General features: G+C 51.5%; 2 protein-coding genes across 2 annotated transcripts; both read right to left on the bottom strand.

Moving 5' to 3' along the window:
* Positions 1–234: 234 nt before the first annotated feature.
* Positions 235–9,823, bottom strand: SUV39H1 (SUV39H1 histone lysine methyltransferase). Its single transcript, XM_037512432.2, has 4 exons — positions 9,776–9,823; positions 7,596–7,741; positions 5,773–6,435; positions 235–557 (listed from the first exon to the last, which is right to left on the bottom strand). Exons 1-4 carry the CDS (start codon positions 9,792–9,794, stop codon positions 285–287), a joined length of 1,101 nt encoding a protein of 366 aa, XP_037368329.1. The 5' UTR covers positions 9,795–9,823; the 3' UTR covers positions 235–284.
* Positions 9,824–16,359: 6,536 nt separating this feature from the next.
* Positions 16,360–23,489, bottom strand: WAS (WASP actin nucleation promoting factor). The gene is given in 15 exon segments (XM_037513074.2): positions 16,360–16,906; positions 18,000–18,114; positions 18,375–18,521; positions 18,524–18,587; positions 18,589–18,733; positions 18,736–18,777; positions 18,976–19,129; positions 19,295–19,337; positions 20,308–20,482; positions 21,148–21,201; positions 21,293–21,334; positions 21,439–21,541; positions 21,634–21,720; positions 22,813–22,953; positions 23,311–23,489. Coding segments are annotated over 15 exon segments (1,500 nt in total). The 5' UTR covers positions 23,443–23,489; the 3' UTR covers positions 16,360–16,850.
* Between the last annotated feature and the right edge of the window lie 2,741 nt (positions 23,490–26,230).

Here is a 26,230-nt window from a genome sequence, read left to right on the forward strand (position 1 = left end):
GAAGTCTTGGGAGAAGTTGGCTTGAGTGTCTCAGGGAAGGGAGAGAAGGGGACCCCCACCTCGGGGTGGGCAGAGGCCCAGAACTCTAGACTGGAAACCAAAGCCAGAAGAGCATCTTAAAGCTCTTGGGGGGGGGTTCCTCATGTCCCATGTTGTGGTGTGCCCCTGCCCCTGGTCCCTTGCCCCCCCACCTTGCATGTTGTAATCAAAGGTGAGCTCCTCGCCTGCCCGGATGGTTCTTGTGGCAAAGAAAGCGATGCGGGGCAGCCGCTCATCAAGGTTGTCTATGAAGACGTTGTACACCTGGAGGTTGGGTCACACTGGGCAGAAAAAGAACAGCGGGAGGGTGAGGTGGGGCCCAGCCTACTCCTCCAGATCCCCGCCCGCCTGCCCACCTGCCGGGTACCCACACTGTGGTTGACAAAGTGGGAGATGTTGCCATAATAGGCAGCATCCACTGTGTACACGTCCTCCACGTAGTCCAGGTCGAAGAGGTAGGTGGCGCCCTGGCGGTCGTAGATCTGGCCCCGCCGCTCCGCCTCCTCTGAGGTAATGATCTGGGGAGAGGGCCGTGGGGAGGGAAGATTGACCAAGAAGGCTCAGGAAAGCCAGCATAGCTCCTGACCCAGAGCCTGGACCCCAGCGAGGCGGCCAAGTGAGCCGAGGCACTCCTACCTCACATGGCGGGCAGGGATGGACACAAGGGGGCCAGGGGTCACAGGGTCTGTCAAGCCCTACTCAGCAGGCTGGGCCTCTGCTGCTCACCACCTGTCCCACCTCAGGCCTCTGAGGCAATGGGGAATCTCATCGGTGGGCAGAGGCTGGCCACAACGTCCAGTGGTGAGAGAGACCACAGTGAGAGACCCACAGTGAGGCACAGTGACAAGATCCAGGTCAAGGCAAGAAAAGAAACGACCGAAGGCACAGGAGAGGGGTAAGGAAAGTGGGGGAGAAACAAGACTCACAGAGTGGTCCAGGAGAGCTCGAGGCACCTGAGGCCCAGCACAAGAGAGGGAGAACCAGTGCAGGCCAGAGAGGAGAGAAAGACCTGGGGCCGAGGGAGAAGGGAAGCGGAATGAAAGTGACTCTGACGAGATCCAGAGGCAGAGAGTCAGAAACAGAACTGCAACAGGAAAGCCCCCAGTCCAGAGAAGACCAAGCGCCCCGGGAGCCTGAGATGACGAGAGAGAGAGAGAAAGAGAGCGCCCCATCTTCAGCCCAGATGCGGTACAGTGCCAACACCTGGCATTTAAGAGGGCAGCAGGCATCTCCTCCTCCCCAGCTGGGTTCCTGCCTGCGCAAATGACGCCAACGGGTTCTCCACCCCACCCCAAACATTCTCCTCTCTGTCCCTCATCGCCCTTCTTCCCCTAGGGCCAACCACAGCCTCCTGGTAATTAACGGCCAAGTGTAGCCGACCATGACCATCTCTGGATGAGGGTCCATGGCACCGAAGACTGCCCTTTCTCAGCCTAGGGTGCCTCGGAAGGTCTCCTTCACTCCTGGGGTTCCTGCTGCCTCCCGCTGCCAAGTGCCAGCACAGTACACAGCACACAGCGGACACGCAATAAACACCCTCTAGTTTCATTCTGCTTTCTAGCCCGGAGACTTCCCTGTGCAGGTAACTCACTCTTGCCCCCACACCTCTTCTCACTTTCCTCTCCCCCCCACCTGCACCCCCCAGACACCTGCTGGCGACATGCTCTTCCCACAGCCCGTTTCCTCTCGCCAGGATGGCCACATCAGTGTCCTCCCCATCCCCCCCTGCCTCTCACACCAGCACCCCAGCCTCTGCTCTGTGCCAAATGCTGATCAATGACACCTCTGGACAACCAACATTTATCCTTTGGGTAACAAGCTCACAGCCCCATTTTTCAGCTCTATTCCTGTTCCCCCAGCCACAAATTTTTGTTTCTTCATGTACTCAGTGGGTTTTTATTTGGCCTGCCCTGTGCCTGGTCCACTGCTCAGGGACTAGGGAGAGTCACAGGGGCCAGGCCCAGTCCCAGTTCTCATGGGTCACAGACTGGTGACAGAGATGGACTTAGACACTCAGGGCAAGATGCTGATCAGGGAACACAATGCTGATGAGTAGAGGGGCGACGGAGAAGAGACTCCCTCTCCAGAGCCAGCTGCGCATCATGAAAGGACGTTGACACCAGGTTGAAGAGCGGGGACTCTCCTGAGGGATCCAACGAGCCATAGGAGCCATTTGAGTTCAGTCAAGGTCACGCTCCCTCCACGCCCAGAGAACATGTGCTCTTCCTTGTGGCATCAGCTCCAACAGATGTTACTTCTCTGTGCGGCCTTCCCAAACCTCCCAGTCCACTCCACCCCAGAAGCCACCCCCTCTGTGAAGCCCTAGGATCAAAGGGCAGCCTCTCCTGGGCTCCAGAGCATACTGGGCGTTGTCTGAGCCACCTTTTTCCTGTCAGCCCCTCCCCAACCAAAGGGAATGCCTCGCATGCTGTCTCTGTGTTCCTGCCAGATCTGCCCCTACCTGCTCGTCTCCCCAGAATGTCTCACCAGGATGAGTCACGCTACAAGTCCTCCAGGCACAAACGGTTCCTTCTCTACCTTCTACTCAGCCCGACTCTAATGGCTGCTCTACCAGGAAAACCAATCGTTCCATCCCTCACCCTAGCAGCTCTCCAGAATGGCTGGGGGAGATAGATGGCCTTGCGCGGGCAGCTTGGAAAGGGGTGCTGATATGAATGGGAACCAGAGGATTCAGCGTTGGGTTGCTGCTCTGCCCCCTTTGAGATACGGGATCCTAAATGTTTTGTTGGCAAAAAAGCCCTCCACCAGGTTTGGCAGAGCACCAAGTTTAGACACGGGCCTCCCCCCACACCCTTTACTGGCTTGGTGACCGAGCAAGTTACTGCCTATCTCTGGGCCTCAGTTTTCTCTGTAGAGCAAGAATGACAATGATAACATTCCCACCCCGGCAGGGGATGTTGTAAAGACCCCACAAGATCAGGGAGGTGAAAGGTGTTTTTAAGTCTGGAGACTGAGCAATGTGAGGAGTGATTCTGAGTCCTGGATCTTGCGAAAACCTACACGCTCCCTTTATTTCATGTGCCCATTCCCTAGAAAGGAGAAACTGCTGCTAATTAAATGACCACACGCTATCACTTAATTAAACCAATGGAGCTGCACCTTCATTACAGAAATGGGAAAATATGAAGTAGTGCACGTGTTAGACTAGATGGCGGGCGAGAGTGGGGGTGTCCTATAGGAACAGAGGGCAGCTCACGAGGGGGACTGTCGGTGCAGAGGTGGACAAGTAGGAAAGTGATCGGCCTGTGCAGACTGTAGGGCGGCATGGCGAACAGGGCTGGGGTGTGTGCCCTTGACTATGTAACACCAGTAGGGGCTGGGGCAGCACACAACCAAGTTAGTCTTTCTGCAGTGAGTTCTGTGAATGCTCACGCCAAGCAGGACAGACTATGTAAGTAGGCTCTTATCAGGAGAGATTGGGTTTTGGTTTTCTGAGCATTTTGGAATTTCAGAATTTGGACCTGTCATGGCTAGTATTTACTGAAGCCTTGCTGTGTACGGAACACTGTTCAAGTGCTTCTTCCAGGTGCTTCCCACATAATAACGCATTTAGTTCACATAACCAAGATTGGAAGTGGGTGCTACTGTTGTTCTCATTTAACAGATTAGGAAACTGATACACCAAGAGGTTAAGTGAATGGCCAAGTTGTAGGAGCTGGGATTTGGCCTCAGGCAGTCGGACTGTGGGGCCAAGATCTTGACCCCTTGGCCGTGCTGCCTCCTCAGAGGCAGATGCAGGAATGTGAGTTTGGTGGCCTCACAGGTCTGGGAGGGTCAGAGGAAGGCCTGAAGTCACCGAATGTGGCAGGAGAGAGGCCAAGAAATAACTGCGGAGAATGTGTGCACAGTGGCAAGAGTGAGGGTGGAGAGCAAGATCCCTGGAAACCCTGGCGTTTCAGTGTGGAGCAGTAGGGAAAGGGGGAAGAGCAGCCAGAAAGGTATCGGGACCAGGGGACATTGGGGTGCCTGTGGGGTGAGGCACTGCTTCCTCCTTGCCTGTCAGGATCCCCCATATTGGACAGCTTTCCCTGGAGGTTGTCAGTACAGTGAGGGTGGAGACCCTCCCCGTTCTAGACTTCCTCTAGGACTGCCAGGCTCCTGTGGGGTCTGGACACCGCCTCCAGAATGTTAGGACACTGAGGGTGTGGGCGCTCCCTCCAGGTTGCCAGAGCTTTCTTAGGTGCAGACCTCATCTCCTTCAGACTGTCACAGTCCCTCTGGGGTGAGGACACTTGCTTTTCCTGACTGGCAGGACAACGTGGGTGTGGTCACTTCCTAAGTCAAACTGCCAGAGTCCTTGGGAATGTGGAGAGCTCGCTCTCTTCCTCTAGGTTACTCTGGGCAGCAGACACCTCCCTCTCCCTGCAGCTTGTCAGGATCCCCTTCCTCTAGACTGTCAGGTACCCTCTGGGGGTCCAGAGCACAGGTCCTCCAACATGTGGACGTTCCTTCACTTGACCATCACGATTATCTGGGGTGCGGATGTGTCCTCGTCACTGCTCTGCAGTATGGACTGCTGTCTTGAGACTGTCTCTTACCCTCTCCACTTTATAGTTCTCAGAGCGGAACCCTGTTCTTTTTATCAGTGTCATTACTACAGTGTAGGTATCCTCAAGCCTGTGTCCCTTAGGACAATTTCAGTCACTTCCCAACCATATCGCACCCCTAAGAGTTTGGAAGTACATGGAGGCATTTGGAGTTGTCGCCATGACAGGGCACACTCATGGATTTAAATGGTCAAATTCAGGGATGTTAAGTGTCACCTGATGCAAGAGATGGTCCTAAAGAACAAATAACTACCCTAGCGTCCCACCATAGAGCAAGACACCTGCTGGTACAGATACCTGGTAGGTAGACACCCAAACCCCTTTTGTTTCCACCTCCCGAGCATGCCCCAGCCTCCCGAGGTGAGGCCGGTGTCTCGGTGCCCGCCAGTACTGTGAGCAGCACGTCTAGACCTGGCCCATTAGAAACCTCCTTCCCTGCCCCCTTGGCCTGCTTGCCAGGCAACACTGCGCATCGGGGGCAGCTCTAAGGCATGGCAATGGCACGAGGGAAAACGCCTAGGTGCATGCTGCTGTGTGAAAGGTACCACCCAAACGCCACACTGGACTGTCATGAGAGCAAGGCCACTAAGTGTGCAAAGCCACTAAAGATCCAGGGGTTGCCTGGGACTGTGACTAACGTGCCTAACACAGCTGGCCTTTCCCCTGCGAGTTAAGAGGAGGAGGCAGCCAACCTCTGCCAGACTGTGTATGTGCTACGCCAGACTGTTCCTTCTGTGAGGTCTAAAAAAGGGAGCTCCTTTCAGGCTAACTCTGCGTGGTGATAAGGGGGACCCGTGTGAAATGAGAAGAGGAAGTGCCTTTTCAGGTGACGCAATCCTGCGCAGGCCACACGGTCTGTTAAATGGGCTCTGCCTGGATTTCAGTTCCCACTCTGCTTATTTGCTAGATACCCTCGTGAAGTCAACCGACCTGGAAGTATTTCCACGTACCCCTAACTACCAGCTTAGCTGTCCTGGTGTGTGCCAACCTGGGCTACTCGGCCCTACTATGATGTGCCTATCACATTCAGGTAAACCACCTCCTCCCTGCCCCTGACCTTTCCCGGGGGGAAAGCAGGGATGCTGCAGGTACACAGTGAAGAGAGCTACAGTGGGCACATGTGGTAGGAAGAGCTGCACACACACGCGCTGTCCCATCTCCCTACCTCTCCCACGTACTCCATGACGAAGCTATTCTTGCGGATCTTCTCCAGCGTTCGGACGCCCCAACCTCGCCCATCATCTGTGCGGAAGATGCAGAGGTCGTAGCGGATACCCTTCTGTACCACTCGGTTGGGGCAGTCATAGCCACAGCGGCAGCGGGAGTTGCACTCGTAGATGGGCAGCCCAGCTCGCAGGCGCACCTGGCCCTGGTCATTGTAGGCAAATTTGTGCAGCGATGCCCCAGGGCAGCAGCCACCAGCCGGTGCCCATAGACAGTCCTGGCACTCGCAGCCCACAGCCACCTGGTTGAGGGTGATGCCCTCCCCAACACGGTACTCGTTGATGTACACAAAGGCCCGAGGGGGACCATCCAGATCCACCTCATTCTCCACGGTGATACGTCCCAGATGGCTGCGCTTGGCATTGAGCTCCTGCTCCCAGCACCGGAGTGCCCGCCTCTGCTTGGCCTTCTGCACCAGGTAGTTAGCCAAGCTTGGGTCCAGGTGCCGGGGAGGCTTTGACCGGTGGTGCCGCCGGAGCAGCTCCCTTTCCAAGTCCTTGTGGAACTGCTTGAGAATACGCACACACTTCAGATTTTGACGTGGCTCCCAGGTGCTCTCTGAATCTGGGTATCCACGCCATTTTACCAGATAATACTCCTGTTCCTGTTGAGGAGGATGAGGACATGGGCACCGTAAGTGGTATGACCCTTGGGCCAGCCCTTGTAGGACTCCCATCCCAAAGCTGAAGAGTAACACCCAAACCCTCCCCACTTTTCTGGAATGACTCCATGCAGTGGTTAAGTAGCATGGGAATCCCTATGTTCAACTCCTGCCTCCCCCCTTTACTGTCTCAATTCTCACTTTTAATTTAATCATCCAAATTTACTCCCTCCTCTGTCTTTCCCATTATCAGTTCCCTCCTCTGAGCTGTTCAGGCCCCAACCCCTAGAATCACCTTGCCAGCCCCACCTCCAGACCACCTCCAGAATCCGAGCACTTCAAGCCATTATCACTGTTACCACTGCCGTCCTCACCCGGACCATTACAGTAGCCGCCTCAATGATCCCCGCTCCTGCCCTCACCCTTAGTCTGGTCTCCCCACAGCAGCCAGAGGAATCTTTTCTTGCTGAGTTTAACTACGGAGAGTCTATGAGTTAGATACCACAAGCAGGAATCCTGAATCTGCCACTCCCCAGCGGTGTAGCCTGAAGCAAGTTATTTAACTTTGCCTTTAGCAGGTAGTGTTTTAAGCAAATTACATGGATTTTTAACTAATTTAATCCTCACAACTTTCTATGAGGTAGCTACTAATCATCCCCATTTTACAGATGAGGAAATGAAGCACAGAGTGTTTGGGTAAGCATCCCAGAGTGAAAGATTCTGAACCCAAGCATGCTGGCTCCAACCCATTCTCTCTGCTACCCTGCCATTACTTCCTCTGGCACTGAAAACAGTTCCCATTTCACAGTAGTGTATGTGTGTGAGGGGGGGAGAAAATGAATTTCTAAGAGGAAAGGAAGCACCTGGCACACCAAAAGTACTCAAAAGTCATTCACTATCATCATCCCACTCCTGGCCTCAGCATCTCCATCTTTGCAATTGGTTTGTATTCCTAGGGAGGTGGGGAAAAGACACTTATCTGGGGACTAAGAAAGTCACTTCCCCACTTGTAAAATGTGAATGCTAAAAGGGTGTACTAATCCCAGTTTTTATGATCAGAGGAGAAAATTCCTTTTGGAAATTTTGGGTAGCAGGGGGCAAGAGGGCAGGAAGCCAACCTCCTTGAGACACCCCTCCCCAGGCCACGGTCACTCCAGACTCACACGAATCTTCTTATAATCGCACAGGTACTCGACTTCAAAGTCATAGAGGTTCCTCTTGGAGACGCCCAGGGCAGGGCAGGAGAGCTTGGCCAGGCGGCACAGGTCCTGTAGCTGATTCCAAGAAGACTTGCAACACACACTGCAACCTAGAATGTGGGAGCCAGAAAGAACTTACTGGGCATCCTGGTGAGGCCAGAGATAAGAGGGGACCCCAAATCAAATCCTCCCTGGGACTTCCCAAGGACGGCTTCAGAGTCTGTGAGTTTAATCCACAGGTCTTCCCAATGCTAAAACTCTTCTCCACAAAAACGCGCCACTTCCTTCAACCCCAGTGCTCACTGTCCTCCAAGTGGGATCTGCTGTGTGGACTGTCCCAAAGGAATCTATTTCCAGAGCTTCCAACTCCTATACTATTCGTAACACAGCTTAGGGTTCAGGGTCTCATCACCCTTCTCCCACTTTTGAAAAAGAACAACCTCTCCACCTCAGTAGGGTGCACTGCCCTAAAGGGATGGGATTAAAACTGCCAAGCCATCAGACACAGCTGTAACTGGAAAGACTGGTCCACAAACCCTTATCTGAAACTTCTGCAGCCAGATGTGTCTTGCAATTCAATGCTTTGGATCTTACAAGTGTAGCATTAGATATATACCATAAATTACTTAACACCCCCCAGTGTGGTCAAGGGCATCAAGCCAATCAAGCACATTAATAGCTCTGCAGCATAAGTCTGAATTTTTACATTAAGTAGGAGAAATAAAGGTGTAAGACAGCACTGAATAGTCCCACCTGTTAGGGGCCAAAAGTTTTCAAGACACAGATAAAAAGACTTCTGATTTGAAGCTTAATTAATGTACCTCTGATTCTTAATTAATGTACTTTGGAGGCCATTTTCATCAAATCACCTTACAAAAATACTGAATGTAGTCCGTCTTCATCCTATTTCATCCTTTTTTTTTTTAAAGATTTATTTATGCATACAAGAGCTGGGGTACAGGCCAGAGATGCGAAGGGGGGGGGGAGAATGAGAGGATTCACCAGAGACAGAGTGGGGAACAGAACAGCCAGACTGACTGAAATATACTGCTGAGGGTAGCAATGGGTGAGACAGGAGAGGTCTGCCTCGCCATGTGGGTGGCTCCCTGGCCAGCCAGGGATAGAACTTGTGCTGCAGGGGCTGCAGATTGCTTCATAATGCGGTGCTTAACCCCTTGCGCCACCAGGGAGGCCCCCAATTTCATGTTTTAAAAACATATAATATTCTCTCCTTGCCATTACAGAAGCATTTAATGCAATACTCTAGATGTCAACTGAAAGATGTACAAGAGCTTCGCAAAATTATTTCAGATGTACTTCCTCTCCCTCCACTTAGGCCAGTGGGGGCTCAGTCTAGCCGAGACCATGCTTTCCTCTCCCCAACGTGCCTCTCCCTTTGGAACCCCTTCACTTGTATTTGGAACCCCACTAAAGTGGTCCCAACTAACATGTCCAGCTGCTGCTGCACTGACCACAGCTGGACTCTGAATCCCTTAGAGGTCCGTCCCCCTCACACATGGGGAACCCAGCCTCCCCGCAGCTTTTCTCACACCGAGGAGTCCCCGTCAACCCCGCCAACAGGCTATGAAAGCCTCCCCTCTTTCCCTGCACATCGGGGAGTCCAACTCTCCTCTAAGGGGTGTCCCCTTCCTCTCTCCCTAGGGGAGTCCTCTCTACCACAACCCCTTCTTCCAACACACTGAGAGCAGCTACCCTCCCCCTGTAGCATGCCCTGTCCCCCAACTCTGTAAAGGAGGCCCGTCCCCTTTCCTTCCCTCCCCTTCCGGCGTCTCGCGTGGACACCAAACGGGTAACGGTCACCGGCGGCCGATTTTCCCGCGCGCGGGCGCGGCCTCCCTGACAAGCCCCCGCGCGCGCGCGCCACCCAGTCGCAGCGGGAGGCGCGCGACCCTCCCCATCCCCACTTAGCCCCGCACTCGCCGCTTTCTGAGGCACGAGCCCCCTCCCCTCAGCCCCGCCCAGCCCCGCGCGCCGGCCCGGCTCCCCAGCTCTATTCTTTCCGCGCCGGGCTTCCGGCTCCTGGCTCCGTGGCCTTGGACGCCGGGGCCCCGAGCCCGCGACGCCACCCCTCCAGCCCACCCGGCCCGGCCAGCAGGCCCGCCCCGCTGCCGCCACTACTTCACCTTTTAAATTTTCCGCCATCTTTCCCCACGGCTAACGACATTCGGGCCTAGCCGCCTCGCGAGAAAGAGAGCTCGCGCGGGCGTGGCCGAGAACGCGCAGCCTATGGTCGCGCCGTTCCGCGAGCAGCGCCGGCGCGGACCAACCGGCGAGCCGTGACGGGACCCTCCCCGCCACCGCGCTCGGTCCTGAAGGCGGGTGCTCGCCGGCGTTTTCCCAGAGTGCGTCTGGGCGACGGTGGCGGCGACGGCGGCGGCGGCGGCGGCCCTGCCCGTAGGGCGCTCTATCTGTCAGGCTGTCTGCCAATCACGTTGTCAGCCGGCCGTGTGGGGGACCTTCCGTCCTGTCAGGCCCCTCAGGGGCCCCATCAATCCGTCCGGCACCCCATTGTAACCCCAAGCTGGCCGTGGTTCCCCAGATGGACCATCGCCACATACAGCTTCTCAGTCACCCAGTTTCATTGGCCCATGGGTCAGCTCCCGCCCCTGCATTCCACTGTCAGTGGGTCTAAGGTAGCACTAGCAGCAGCGGGCCCTCTCGCCAGCTGTGAATCCCTCAAGGCAGACCCCGTTAGCCAGCCAGCCATTCCCTTCCACTGACCCTTCACACTGTCATTCCAGCAGCTCAACTCTCCATCTCTCCTGGCCCAGCTCTGAATGTCGGGGGTGGGGCGGGGAAGGGGGGCTCTTCTGGACACTTCTGGACTCACTCAGTAAACCCCAGAAACCAGCCAGGTCCTTGGGCAGGCTGTCATGGAGCCTTGGGTTGCCATTCTCTACCATCACCTGGTGGCTGTGTAATTATCTCATTCACACCATGATCCCCCAGTTATGCCCTCAGTGCCAAAACCAACCTCGCAGCAACTAAACCCCAGGCTAACTGGGAGTGGGTCTGCAGTCTGTCCTTTCTCACACCAGGTGTCCCTGTAACAGGGTGGTCCCCAGGAAAGGGGGAGGTTCCAGGTTTCCCTGCCCCACCCAAGGGAGGGTGGAGCTGAGCAGGAAGAGGAGAAGCTGGAGAAGAGACTGAGGAAGGAAGCAGGATGGAGCCAGGAGACCTGGAAGAGGCGCATGGAGCCTAGAGACATGTGAAGAAACTGCGCTTGTCTTTTGGTCGTGGACGGGGTGACACAGATGTGGGTGAGACCCGTGGGGAGGTGACCATGGCAGCTTTTATCTTGATGTTGATTTTGCTCTTTTCCTTCCGGGCTTGTCCGGTTGTTTGTGACCCTTTTCTGTGGGTCCCCACTGGAAGATGCTTTAGACTTGTAGCAGGCTTTGGGGCCTTGTTCTGGGCCAATCCCATTTGGATGGACTTTTACCCACGAGGGGACGGGTAACTTTGGGTGCTTCATTTAGAAACTAGATTCTTTGCCTTACCTGTATTGTTTCCTAGTTTTATTAAAGTTCCTTCCCATTAAAGTGTCATATGTTTTGTGTTGATGCGGCGGATGGCAGAACCCATTTAGAATAGGCAGGTTTGCGGGGTTCTGGGGTGCCCTTCTCCCTGTCCTATAACATCCCCACCTGGTCAGCCAGTCAGTATCCCCTGACCCATTGGGGCCCCTCAGGAAGACTCTGGTTGTAATGGTGCACAGTCATCAGGTCAGGAAGCTACACAGATCTTTCTGTTGGTCGGCCCGCCTGTGACTTGTTCAGTCTGCCCCTGATCATATTGTCAATCAACCAGGTAGCTGTTCTCAGCCTCTGATTGACTGCACATGTCAAGCCTGATGTGATTTAATCAGGGCAGTCAGTGACCAGATACACTTGCCTATCAGGCAGCCACAGATTTATCCATCAGTGGCTTGAAATTCCCTCAGGGTACACCCTCCTTTACACCTTGCCAAACTGTAATATCCAGATATGATTCCTAGCAGTAGTCAGCCATTCACAACATCCCACCACCCAGTCAGGCAGCAGCACCACAGGTCATCAGCCTGCTAGCCCGTCACCCCACCAGAAGGCTGCCTGGATTCTACAACATCAGGCCAGTAGCCTCAGCCAGTCCCGGGCAGGCTATAATTTAGTTAGATGCTCAGAACCACCCTGCATCAGGAAACCGCACTGGCAGTTCCTCAAATTGCCCCTCTCCCTGTTGGTCCATGGTTATGTAGTCAACCAAACGGTTATATGGTTAACCAAATGGGTTTTCTGTCTTCCAGTCCAGCTGTGAGCTGGTTGGAGAAATAATCAATCAGTCTGAGGTTTCACCAGTTCTTGCTTGCCATGAGTGGAACAATCAACCATGTAAACCTCACTGTGCACCCCCCCCCATTCCTTCTAGAACATGATCAGATGCTGATTCTCACATGCCCCTAGTCTCTCTAGGCAGGCGGCACCCTTCTAGTCTCAGGGCCCAGGAGGCCTGTCCAACCCCTTAGAGTGGTTTAATACATGACCTCTTCATGTCTGAATCTGGAGGGGTGACATAGGGGTCTGTGGGCATTGGGGTGTATTGCTTGCCATCACCTACCCCCCACTAAACAGTACAACATCATACATGGGTTCTGAAGCCCCACTACCTGGGTTCAAATCCCAGCTCCAGCATTTACAAAATTGTGTGCTTTTAGGCAGTTTCTTCATCTGTAAAACCTCAGAAGAGTGACCTTGGGGTGGGCATCTCCCACTCATCCAAAAAATGAATCTTTCTGGACTAGCCCCTTTATAGGAAAACTCCAAAGTAAGAGATCACCCTGTGATAACTGTGTCTCATTCACAGCCACTTGTCTGTTCATTCAGCATTAATTTAGTGCCTACTAGGTAGCCTGCTTTGCCCAGTGCTGGAGCCAATACAAGGTTTTATCCATTCCAAACTGAAAAGGTTTGACCGGTTTTCAATGTAAGCCTCATATCAGAGTGTACCACACATACAGAAGAGTATGCAGGCCATGGGTGACAGTGTAATGAGTTTTCACAAGTGGGCATACACGTGGAAACAGAATGGTTAAGGAACCACATCCCCAGCCAAGGCTCCAGAGGCATTTCCTTTTTAAAGATCTCTGAAATTGGGTTGCATCTGTCAAACACTGGTGGGTCAAAATCTAATTGGTGACACTTTTTTGTATTTCTTAGTGATACATAAGATAATGGTGCATTTTTTAATTAAGGATAACTCAGGATGGCGACAGCCTGTAGTAGCAGTAACCACAACAGCAACAGTAACTAATGTTCATAGAGACCTGCTAGGAGCCACGCACTTTGCAGACACCATCTACTTCAATTCTCAACACAGTCCCCTGAAGTAAATGTTTTTATCCTCATGTTAAAAATGGAAGAAAATAATTTAAAAAATAAAAAAAGATGGTGGAAACTGAGGTCCAGAGAGGTCAAGCAGTTTGCTCAAAGTCAATTCTTTCACTCCAAGTTTGTGCCTGCTCTACCTAAGTGTTCATGGTGATTCAGAGTTTATATGATGTAATGACTTTTCTTTTTTTTTTTTTAAATGATTTTTCTTTTTAAGAAACATGCATTATTTATTTATTTGTTTGTTTGTTTATACATGCACTGGGTACAGTCAGAAGCTCGGGAGGGTGAGAGAATTCACCAGAGCCAGAGCGGGGAGCAGAGCAGGCAGAAGGACCGAAGTACACTGCTGAGGGGAGCAGCGGGCGGCAGGAGAGATCTGTGCGCCATGTGGGACCCTCCTCTGATGGCCGGGGAGCAGCTGGGGATCGAACCGGTGCTGCAGAGGCCGCAGGCAGCTTTGCAACCCAGCGCTCAACCGCTGCGCCACTGGGGAGGCCCTGTAATGACTTTTCTAAGACAAAGCCTGCTGAAGGGGCCCAGAATCCTGGATTTCCTTTTTTTAAAGATTTATTTATGCATACAAGAACTGGGGTACAGGCCAGAGATGCGGGGGTGGTGGTGAGAGGACTCACCAGAGACAGAGTGGGGAGCAGAACAGGCAGACTGACTGAAATACACTGCTGAGGGGAGCAGCGGGCAAGTCGGGAGAGGTCTGCTGTGCCATGTGGGTAGCTCTCTGGCCGGGGATCGTACTTGTGCTGCAGTGGCTATGGACAGCTTCATAGGTTGTGTCTTAACCCCTTGTGCTACCAGGGATGCCCGAATCCCGGATTTCTAAGACTTGAAGCGGGAGAGCCAGAAAGAGGGTGAGTGATATGACAGGCCCTTTCTCTACTCAGTGATTGCCCTTTGGTCTGGCTGGGGTGGGGTGTGGAGGGAAGAATAATGAAAGAATGAAAGGGAACTTACGAATCCCTCCTTATCCAGGTTCCAAGAGCTCTGGGGGAATTATTACTGGGTAAAGCCAGCTCTAAACCCCGCAACTTTACCCTCGACACTCCCACTACCCTTACCACCTGCCTTGTTTCCTCTCTCCCAAAAACCCCTAACCTGTGCCTCAATAGTTCAGAAATTCTTCCCCTGGTCTTGCAGATGGAAAGAGCCTGCCCTCTCTGATTCTCCCTCTCCTTTGTTTTCCTTTTTCTCCTCCAAAGGTAGGACACCTGTGACTGAGAATCCTCCAGACTCCGGAAATGGTCAGAAGGAGGGAACTCAATTCTAGGCATTGGTGAAGGATATTCTATGGGAACTACACCTGAGGGGGTGGGGGAAAGCAAATATTGTTTAAAAATGAACAACGATGTAAAAAATAAAAAAAAATTGAAAAATTCTAGGCTTTGATGTGAAGAATTTCTAATTACTCCCTCAAAAAGAGTTTGAAACACCAGGAACCGTTTTGCATTGCTCCTTTTCTTTTTACTTCTGGAAAGCAAGTCCCGAGGCGAAGAGGTGACCTAGTAGGATCCCAGTAGGAAATTAGTTACATACTGTTAACCCCATTATACAGATGAGGAAACTCATCAGATGTAAGGCATCTTGTCCAGATTCTAGCGCAGATCTGATTATTAAGTCTTAGCCTCTTCCAGTGCAATTGGCCAGGATTTGGTTTGCCCTGGGAACTGGGCAAGACCAAACATTAAATTTAAAAGGGGGATCTTGCCAATCAGGATTCTGGCGTGTGATTTGTTAGGTGCGTGGCAGTAGGGATGTCTGACTGAGGATTCTCTTCATCTAGTGTCATGTTGGGGCCTCCCCTGTGGCGCAGCGGTTGAGCGCTTGGTTGCGAAGCTGCCCGTGGCCTCTGTGGCGCCAGTTCGATCCCTGGCTGCTCCCCGGCCACCGGAGGAGGGTCCCACATGGCGCACAGACCTCTCCTGCCGCCCGCTGCTCCCCTCAGCAGTGTACTTCGGTCCTTCTGCCTGCTCTGCTCCCCGCTCTGGCTCTGGTGAATTCTCTCACCCTCCCGCGCTTCTGACTGTACCCAGTGCTTGTATAAACAAACAAACAAACAAATAAACTAAATAAAAATAAATAAATAATACATGCCTCTTAAAAAATAAAAATAGTGTCATGTTGATTGAACTTAAACAAAAATAATTCAGTAAGTGAATGAATAAACGACTCTCCTACTCATTCACCACACCCAGCCTCAGGCCAAGCCTTTCCCCATTTTGGGCCAGGGCCTTTGCACTGGCTGTTCCCTCTGCCCGGAGTACCTTCCCTCCAAACATTTTTTTTTAAAGAATTATTTATTTTTATACAAGAGCTGGAGTATAGGCCAGAGGTGTGGGAAGATGAGAGGATTCACCAGAGACAAAGTGGGGAACAGAACAGGCAGACTGACTGAAATACACTGCTGAGGGGAGTAGCAGGCGAGACAGGAGAGGTCTGCGGCTCCAGGTGGGTAGCTCTCTGGCCGGCCGGGAATTGAACCTGTGCTGCAGAGGCTGCGGACAGCTTCACAGCACTGCGCTCAGTCAACCCACTGTGCCACAGGGAAGGCCCTTCCCTCCAAATATTCACATGGCTGACTCCTCTCTTTAGGTCCAGCATAACAGGCACCTCCTTCAAAGTGAGTTTCCCTGACTGCTCCACCTGACTGTTATCTCCTTTCAGTACTTCATAGCACTTATGATCTGTAACCATCTCTTGTTTCCATTTTATTCCTTGTTTCTCGTCCATCTCCTCCTGCAGAATGTCAGCCCCTTTCCGTCATTTTTTTTTCCCACTGCTTTATCCCCAGCCCCTAATGTAGTGCCTGGCAACAAGTGTTTGAGGAAAAAAAGAAGTGCAGAAGGAAACAAAGAAATACAGGCTAGGGGCTCTCCGGTGGCACAGCGGTTGAGCGCTGGGTTGCGAAGCTGCCCGCAGCCTCTGCAGCGCCGGTTCAATCCCCGGCTGCTCCCCGGCCACCGGAGGAGGGTCCCAAATGGCGCGCAGACCTCTCCTGCTGCCCGCTGCTCCCCTCAGCAGTGTACTTCGGTCCTTCTGCCTGCTCTGCTCCCCGCTCTGGCTCTGGTGAATTCTCTCGCCCTCCCGCACTTCTGACTGTACCCAGTGCTTGTATAAACAAATAAAAATAAATCTTTAAAAAAAAAACAGGCTATGACTGAGGGGATGGATGAATGAATGAACACATGGAAGCCTAAATAAATGAAATGATGTAGATGAATAAAAGGGACTTGGGGGTATAAAGGACCCTAAGTATCACATTTGGAACATAAACAAACTGAGATTTCAAGAAACAAAAAAGGCAATTACTTTATTTTTTAAAAAAAATTATTTATGCATACAAGAACTGCGGTACAGGGCAGAGGGGTGGGGGGTGGGGGGTTGAGAGGATTCACCAGAGACAGAGTGGGGAGCAGAGCAGGCAGACTGACTGAAATCCACTGCTGAGGGGAACAGCAGGCGAGTCAGGAGAGGTCTGCTGTGCCATGTGGGTAGCTCCCTGGCTGGCCAGGGATCAAACTCGTGCTGCAGGGGCTGCAAATTGCTTCATAGTACGGTGCTTAACCCCTTGCGCCACCAGGGAGGCCCGAGGCCCTACTTTATTTTTGTTAAAAATCCTTGAGCAGTCCTAAAAATTCCTGAGAAATTTTATATAAAAAGGGCTCTAGTTGTTGCTAGGGGGAACATAGGGCCAGATAACAGCAATGGAGGGATTGGTGCTGAAGAAATGGGGCTTGAGAGCCTGGAAGTGGAGGACTTGCAGTGGCTGCCAGGGGAGTAGGTGCAGAACAAGTTGGGGGTGAGGGTTGGAGGTGACTTAGTCGTCCCATTCATCATCGTCATCATCATCTCCGGCCTGGTCCTCCCCTTCGTCTGGAGGGAGAGAAAGTGGGACTCAGGATGGGTAAGAGGGTTCAAAGACCCTAGGGGTGGGTTCCTAGGCCTGAGAGTTGAGGAGGGGACCTCAGTACTCTGAGGAACTGAGGCCTCCTGCTTGGAAATCAGATCTGGGGTCTGTGTGGTTCGATAAGGAAGGAGTGCCCTGAGAAGGGTTTCCACTGGGGCAAAATAGGGATTATAGTTGGTGTCTGGGTGCTAGTTGGAGTCAGAGTTAGTATTTTTGTCATAAATGTGGTTAGTTGGGATGGTATTGTCACACAGAAGGCTAACATTAATGGGTTTGTCAGTGGGAAAAATTTAAATATTAGCAAAGGTGGGGTAAATTACAATATTATTGTTTCATAGTGGGTTCATGTTACTATTGACACATAATGGGGTTAATGATAATATTGTCCAAAATCACTTTTTATATTATCATATATTATTTAATATTATCATATATTATTTAATATTATCATATAACAGATTCATGTTAATCTTGTTAGATGGTCTGGAGTTATATAATTGTCAAAGTTGGGGTTAATTATATTGTCACATAATAGGTCATAGTTAATATTTTCTTGATATAATTGTCATGTAACGACAACATTGTCCATACATTAATGTTAACATCATTGTAAAAAGACTGGAGTAGTTCTCTTATCACATAATGAGTCCATGTTCATCTAGAAATACATGGAGTTGAACTTAGTATTATTGTCCAAGATGGGGTTCTTTATCAGGTTATCATCACATTGTCGGCCAATGTTAGCACTACCGAACCTATGGGACCAGCGTTAATATTTGGACGTCCCTTGGCATTAGTGTTAATATTATTGTCAAAGATAGAGATAATTCTATTTTTGTTACAGAAAGACAACAGTAATTAACATGATCAAAAAGGAGACTGATTCAGGTTCAGGATACCACTGTCATTAATAGTTGGGGCTAATGTTACTATTGATGGTGACTGGGAGTGACCCTCACTGGGGGTGACTGATTGATGCTGGGCTTGTTTTAGGGCCCACTTTAGTTCTGGAGAGATGGGCTCTGAATGGGAGGCTGGCAGGGGAGGATGGGCTCTCACCGGAGGAGTGGATGGCTTTGCTCCTCTTCTGCATCACGTGCATCAAGGCCCCCACCAGCCCCTCGGAGCTCTGTGGTGGGGGCTGCAGCGTCGAGCTCTCTGAAGCCCCTGGGGTCTGCAGCAAGCCCAGAACAGAGGGCTCAGGGTCTGTGAGAGGAGCACTTCTCCCCACCCCTTCTCATTATTTCTCCTCCCACATACTCCAGCCCCTTTCAAGACTCCAAGCCCACCTCTTCCCCCAACCTCCCAACCAAATCACTGTATCCCAAAAGTCTGGGACCCCCCAGCAGTCTCCCCCCAGGCCTCTAATATCCTGACTTGCACAGCACACCCCAGAGTTCCAGAACCCCAATCCTCCATCCTGTCCATCCTCACCTTGTTCAGCTGAATTCCCTGTCGAATTTGGTCCAAAAGTGCCCCCGACCCCCACCAGGGGCCACCCCCCACAGACCCCAGAGTAGGAGGGGGTGGGGGTGGGACTGGCCCACCCCCACAGCTGGGTGGTGGTGGTGGTGGTGGCGGCGCGGCGGCGGCATGGGTGGCCCCCCAGCTGCAGAGGGTGGAGGTGGCGGTGGTCCAGAACGTCCTGGCTGGAGGGGGTGGTGGTGGAGGCCCTCCTCGGCCCAGAGGTGGGGGTCCCCGGGGAGTTGGCGGGGGTGGGGCACCTCCCGAGGGTACAGGGGGCAGTGGACCAGAACGACCCTTGTTTGTTCCCACAGTAGGGGGGCGGGGGGCTGGTTCCCTCCTCTGGACGGTGGTGGGGGCGGTGGAAGGGGCTCTGAGGGAGGAAATAACACGTAGTTATTATTTTTCTTCAGAGCCTCCGTTTTGCTCATTTGTAATATGGGCACCCCAACTGTCAAACTCCCAATTCAAGCTCTATGGAGATTTCCATGAGGAGTTAGTGTCTGCAGGTATCTGTTAGATATCAGTTACCAGGCTGGGAAGAAGGGGGTGTCCAGAAGGAAGGGCTCACCCTGGCGCCTCATTTCTTTACGCACAGCCTCCAGCCCGCCCTGGTCTTCAATGAATTCATAGATAAGTTTGGAGGTTTCAGCATCAGTGAGCTGGGCCTCACTGATCCCTGCCCTGGAGAACAGGCTCCGCAGATCCGGGTCCAGGTTGTTTACCTATGGGGAGTGGGGGGTAGGCAGGTGTGGTGGAATAAAGTTAGGAAGGAAGGGCACAGATTATCATTGGGCTCACCCCAGAGAGGAAGGGTGGGATCTGGGGGTAGATAGAAGGGTGGGTGGGTGGGAGTTAAGTGGAGTCCATGGGACTTTGGAATTACTCACGTCAAATCCATTCTGGGGATCCCATCCCACATGGCTGACATGTCTGGGGGAGGTGAGAATACCCAGTGAAGCCCCACTGTCCTTTGTTCCCTCCCTCCCTAGTAAAACCCTCTTGTGCTTTCCTGCCCAAGGAAACTCTGAGGGGGGCACAGTGAATGAGTCATAAGTGATTGAATGAAAGCAGGAGTTATAGAATGAGAAGGGGTCTACAGTTTGTGGGACCCATCTGTCCACCCATCTTTTTTGCCACCATCCATCCACCCATCCACTTGTCCAGCTAGCCATTCACATTCATCTGTCTGACCACTGATCTGGTGAGCATCTGTCTCTCTATCCATCTGCGCATCCATGTTTACTCACTTGTCTACCAATCTGTCCTCATACTTCATCTGCCCATTCATCTACCCATGTACCCTCCTTTCCATCCATCCACTCATTTTTCTATCCATTCAATCATACACTTCTGTCAATTTATCCAATGAGCTGTCCATTCACCCACGCATCTTCCCCACCTATCCAGTCCCATTCACCTTGTCTGTAAACCATCAGCCTACATATCCGTCTGTCCACACACTCATCCACTCACCTACCCATCTATCCACCCACTTCCACCTATTTGCCCATCCAACTATCCATTTCTTCACCACCCATTCATTCATTCATTCATTCACTCATTCATCCATCTACCCATCTGTCCACCCATCCACTCACCCACCAGCCCACCCAGGGTGGGACTAGTGTGAAGCAAGTAAGGTGCCTAGCATGCAAAACTGAAGGCAGTGCTCACTCTCAAAGTCATGAACTGTAGTTGCTTGACCCCGGGAGTGACGGCAGCCTTAAATTTTTCCCTCTTGGTACCTCACTTGTGTCTCTCCAATCCTGGCCCTGCAGCTACCCACCCAACTACCCATCCATCTGCCCACCCTTCCATTTACTTAGCTCTCCTCTCTACCTGTTCATCTGCCCCCCACCCCTCACAGAGATCTGTGGGCCCACTGGGGTTAGGCTCTTACTTGAATCCACTGGGTGCACCAATATCAGCCTTGCTGATCTTCTTCTTCCCTGAGCGTTTCTTATCAGTTGGGCCAGGCCCAGGTACTGGGAGCCCACGGTATCGTGAACTTGTGATGTCTGGGTTCTGGATGTCCACTGTCACCAGCCCCAGGGACAGTGGGCTGGCTGTTGGGCCTATGGGGAAAATAGGGTGACTGGACCATTGACCTACTTACCTACTACCAACCACAGCAAAGGGCAAGAGACAGGAAGACTGTTGGGGAAATCTGTGTGTGTATTGAAATTCATAGAGGGATTGGGTTTATGGTAAAGTGGATTTGTCCTGCAAATCAGTCATACATTCATGGATTCATTTATTTATCCATTCACTCATGTTCTCACTTAACTATTGACTTAATACTGGCTCATTAACTCAACTTGCTCATTGACTAATTTGTTAAATTATTCATTTACTCATTTATTCAATCATTGCTTTCTTCACTGACTGAAATTTCATCACTTATTCATTCATTCTCTGTTCCATTCATTTACTCACTCATTAATTCAACAATATACTCACTCATCCATCCATCTCTTCATCATTTATCCAAGTACTCATTCAACTATACATCTATACACCCACCTATATCTCTATCATATATCTGTATTTTCATTCTCCCATTGGTTCAACCCCCTGTACAACCACCTGTCCACCACCAATCTACACACACACACACACTCACACACACACACACATCCATCCCCCCACAAAGTTACATATCTATGCACCTGTTCATCCATCCATCCACCTACTCCCCATGCATCCATCCATCTGCTACCCTCCAAGAATCAGCACTCACCTCCTTGTTCGCCACCTGGGTGTGGGGGTAGGGGTGGGAGACCTCCTCTTCTCTCTGGGAAGATGGAGTGGGCAAATAGCTATCACAACCCTGCCACAGGCTCCTGGCTAGCCCTTTATTCCCCTGCTTGCACTGGAAGACTAACCTTCATTGGCTGGTGCTGGTGGTGGAGGTAGCTGGCGTCTGTCTGTGTAGAGACAGGTGGACAAGAAAACAGAACCACAGGTGTTTTCAGCACCCCACACTCATACTCACCTCTGCTCAAGCTTTCTCCCCCCAACACCATCTCACCTCCACTTTGCCTCTGATTCCTCTTGTGTATCTTCTCCTGCACTAGGGCCTGGAAGGCCTGGGCCTCACCCTCGTCTGCAAAGTTCAGCCCTGCTTGACAGTCCTGCACACACCTTGGGGTCAGCAGCCATCCAGACTCCCACACTTTCCCCAACTCCTCCCCACACCTCAACTGAGGCACAGGGGTTCACTTACATCTCCAGCAAAGGTGTGGAAGAAGGGGGTGGGTGTGGAGTAGACCAGCTGTGAGTACAGCTCCTGTTGCCAGAGCAAGCGGCCCGCCTGGAAAGGTAGAGGGTGGGGAACACATTAACACTGGGTGTGCCCTGGGCGACAGGCCTCTGTTATCTGGGCAGGAAGCACCATGTGCAGATTTGCAGCCCTAGGACTTGACTTGGAGATTTTCAACTCAGCATCAGAGAGTTGGGGGGTCTAGGTGGCAGATATGGAGGGCCGAGGTTCAGTATGGACATCAAACACTCTGAGAGACCTGGACTTAGGTTTTGAGGCCTTAGATGTAGGACTTGGGGGCTAAAATTTGAGGATTTTGGACTCCAGAAAATAGAACTCATTCATAAATTCCATCTTGCATCCTTTCTTTGTGGGGTTCTTCATTTGGGAAAGTTGGGTTTCAGGATAGGGAGTTGAGGTTGAGATTTGAGGTTCAGACACGGAGACTTGGAAGTTCAGGGAAGGTTTCAGCCAAGCTATGTACAATTTGAGTTTTGTGGAGCAGAGTTATGGCTTAGGAGCTTGGTCAATATCAGATGGTCCTGGGATGCTGAAGTCATTATGCTGGGTCCATCTATGTGGGTTTAGAAGGTGAATAGGGATTTATGCCTGGAGACTTCAGATTGGGGGTGTGGAACAGATTTTTAGCTTAAGAGTTACCTCAGGATTTGGGCATTCAGGAGTTTTCATATAGGAATTCTGGGGTTCATGTGAGTTTAAATGGGCAGATTTGGAGTTCAAGACCAATGGCATTTTCAGGTTTAGGGTTTGTGGAACAGACATATGAGCTAGGAGCTAGAGAAATATCTGGGGTTCAGGAGTTTTGGTGGGGATATCTGGGATCAAAAATGTTGAGTTTACAACATATTTGAGGTTCAGGTAAAAACAGTGCTCATTTGCCTGGAGTTTATCAAACAGATTAGCCTGAGGAGGTATATCAGTCTCAGGGCTTTAGATATCCTGACATGGAGATTCGAGGGTCATTCACCACAGACTTAGAAGGGCAACCCAGCATTCAACAGCTGGATGGAGTTTTTGGTTCTGGGGTCAGGGGCTCACTGATCTGTTCAGGGGTTCGGGGTTATGGACACAGGTTCGGGTTTATGGGCTGAAAACTGGTTCACGTGTCTAGTGGGGGGTCACCTGAAGGCCATAAAGGCGGATGAAGTAGGATTTCTGTGGGTTGTCCTTCACGAAGCACACGGCCCCACAGTGCTCCTTGGTCCAGTGCTCAGCTCCAGGGGGCAGCGCCAGGTACAGCTGAACAACCGCGGTGGCCAGTGTCTGGGAGGGGAGAACAGGGATCAGTGGAGTCAAGTCAGGGCCAGCCAGAGGCTTTGGGAGCCAAAGCCCGTCCTTCCGTGCTCGTGGCTGTCAACGGCCCAAAGAAAACTGCAGCCCGAGGGAAAGTGAACAGGCACAGAGGTCTTCCTGGGGTGGGCGCCGGGGGCTGGTAAGTGGATTTAGAAGAGAGATGATGGAGAGGGAAAGGATGAGGGGTGGGGGGAAGAAGGAAGAGGAGAGAAGGATGGGGAAGATGAGGATAGAGGCAGGGGAGGAAAGGAGAGAGGGACAATGGGGAAGATGAGGAGAAGGGGAAGCAAGAGAGGGAGATCAGGGGCCAGGAGATCTCCGGCTCACCCAACATTTTCGTCCAAGCATCTCGAAGAGTCGCTGGTTCTCATGATCCTGGAGGAGGGTAGAGGGAATGTTCTGCTGAACCCCTGGTCCTCCTCGGCCCCCAGGCCTGCCTCCCGCAGGGCCCCCACTCATGATGCCTCTGTCCTTGTTCTCTCCGGCTAGGCTCTGGGTGAGTTCTCTCTGACTAGGCTCTGGGTGCAGGGTTAAAAAAGGAACTTCCGCAGTGAGCAGGGGAACAGGAAGTACAAAAACCCACAAGGGAAACAAGTCCTCCAGGGGCCCCTAGTAGGCCTGACCTCCCCAGGATAGGCTTGGACCCTCCTCCCGCAGACTAGACCCCTCTTCATTTGACTGGTTATACCCATCTTTTAGATCAGCTCATGTCCTCCTCCTTTCTTACTCTCTGGGAGCCATCGCCCTCAGACTGGCTCTGGGTCTCCTCATTCTGATCGGCTGGTAGCAAGAGCCAGGCCACTGCAGCACTTCTTCAGAGCGCCTTGTGGTGAGAGTAGTCATGGGGCTGGGCAGCCTGCTTCCTCCCCAAAGTATCTAGTTGGCCTGGGCCTGAGGCCTGACCCTAGTCCAGTAGGATTGCTATACTAGAACTGCCAATTCCATGGTGATGCCTGGGATCCCACCCCTCTCCTGAGACCCCGACAAGGAGCACATGCACTCTGCTCACTTCCCCATATCTTACCCCTGTCTCCCTGCAGCTCATACATTGCTTTCTGTTCATCATCCCCTTTTTGTTTTTTTTAAAAGATGTATTTATTTATGCATGCAACCACTGGGGTACAGGCCAGAGGTGTGGAGGGTGAGAGGACTCACCAGAGACAGAGTGGGGAGCAGAACAGGCAGACTGACTGAAATACACTGCTGAGGGGAGCAGCCGGGGAGACAGGAGAGGTCTGCTGTGCCATGTGGGTCAACTCCCTGGCCTGGATCAAACTCTTGCTGCAGTGGCTGCAGACAGCTTCATAGTGCTGAGACTTAACCCCTTGCGCCACCAGGGAGGCCCTAGTTTTCATGGCATTTGAACTTCTTAAAAGCCTGTAATCTTTAGGGCCTCCCTGGGGCACAAGGGGTTAAGACGCAACCCATAAAGCTGACCACAGCCGCTGCAGCATGAGTTCAATCCTCGACCAGGGAGCTACCCACATGGCGCAGCAGAACTCTCCTGACTCACCCGCTGCTCCCCTCAGTAGTGTATTTCAGTTAGTCTGCCTGTTCTGCTCCCCACTCTGTCTCTGGTGAATCCTCTCACATACACCCAAACATCTGGCCTGTACCCCAGTTCTTGTATGCATAAATAAATAAATCTTTACCAAAAAGCCTGTAATCTTCAGACTTGTTTTTTCCCCACTCAATGTTCTATTTTTATATAACACACACTCTTGTATAGCACTGAATGCATGTGTGCCAGGTACTACTGTGACTTCTTTGTAAACATTGACTCATAACAGCCTGCGGGATACATGCTATTCCATGCCCGCTTGACAAAGGGAACAGAGGCACAGAGTTGGTGTGTGATTTTCCCAGTAGCTTCCGGCTCACAAGCGGTAGAGCTGGGGTCACACACCAGGCAGGCTGGGTCCAGAGTGCACACTTTTCAGGGCTGTGTTCCACGCTGTCTTTCAGGTCTGTTACGAAGGGTCATATTTGCCTGGCTGTAGTTGTCTTTTCACAGCTGTATATTATTCCATTATGTGATTGTATGATTCATTGATTCCGATTCTCCTGTTAGCAGTTTTGGGGCTGTTTCTGCCTTTTGCTGTTGGGGCACACTGCTTTGTTTGTGCCTGTACACATCTCTGGTCCACATAGGCAAGCTCACTATTAGGAGGTATTGTAGGGGGTGGGTTGTAGGGTTTGCATATTGCTAACTTTCCTAGCCAATGCCAGACTATTTCCTCAAGTGAATGCTAGTTCAGTCCTCACTCCTCCCTGGATCTGTTTCCCGTTGGGGGGGCCTAAAGCTCTAAGTCACACATACAGCAGTTTGGGAAGCTGAGCAGGTCTGGGATATGACTAACATTCCTGGGTACCTGAGGGTAAATGGCATATCTCAAGGGAGGGACCCACAGTCCTGCCTGAAAACTTGCTTGGCTCCCTACAAATGTAGGCTCAAAGCTTCTGTCGTAAGCCTAGGTTCAAAGCCCCTTCTGGTGTAGCAATTCCAACCTTCCCCCATCCCTCACAACTCAGCTTATGGCGCCCCCAAATCATCAGGTGATTTCATACATCCAGGCCTGGAGTAACTTACAGCCTGTTCATCAGGGCAAGCCCCTGCCTTTCCTTAAAAGGCCATGGCGTTCATATAATTTGAACACTGCTCATCAAGCTCTTACTGTACCGAGCAAACCGCCAGTATCAGTCTCAAACTAGACAACAAATCAATCAATCAATCAATCAATCAATAAACAAATAAATAAATAAATCTTTTTAAAAATAAAAAAAAAATAAATGTTTGCTGAAGGAATGAAGGAGGGATTAATGTCTAATTTGATTTAGTGTTTTCTGAGCTTTCTCTAAGTGCCTTATATTTATTAAATTATTGCACAGTCACTGATGGCCCCGCGAGGTAAGCACTACTGTTATCCCCATTTTACTGATGTGGAAGCTGAGGCCCAGAGCAGCTTAGCTAATTTGTCCCTGGGTCACACAGTTTGTGAGTAGTGCTGATAAGGCCAATTATATGCAAACTGGTCCCTGAACTGCTAAGTGCCACAAGGGGGAGAAGATAAAATATTGCTGCTACATCTTTTGGTCCCCACCTTCCTGCTCCTTTCTCTGCCCCTAGCTCTGTCTCCTTGAAGTCTAAATCTGGGGGCCCTAAATGTTTGCTCCAGTTGCTGGTTATTTTTAAAATTAACATTTAAAAGTTGTAGATTTCCTGTTCTTTTTAGCAGACAGGTTTAAA

Source organism: Talpa occidentalis, unplaced genomic scaffold, assembly GCF_014898055.3.
Source record: "Talpa occidentalis isolate TD23 unplaced genomic scaffold, MPIMG_talOcc4v2.1 talOcc4.15, whole genome shotgun sequence".
Lineage (NCBI taxonomy): Eukaryota > Metazoa > Chordata > Mammalia > Eulipotyphla > Talpidae > Talpa > Talpa occidentalis.

Excerpts from the sequence above, each read along its gene's own strand:
- SUV39H1 (XM_037512432.2), bottom strand. Across the intron at positions 6,436-7,595 it reads GCGATTATAAGAAGATTCGT|GAACAGGAGTATTATCTGGT; the intron begins GTGAGTCTGGAG and ends CCTCCTCAACAG. Across the intron at positions 558-5,772 it reads TCATGGAGTACGTGGGAGAG|ATCATTACCTCAGAGGAGGC; the intron begins GTAGGGAGATGG and ends CCCTCTCCCCAG.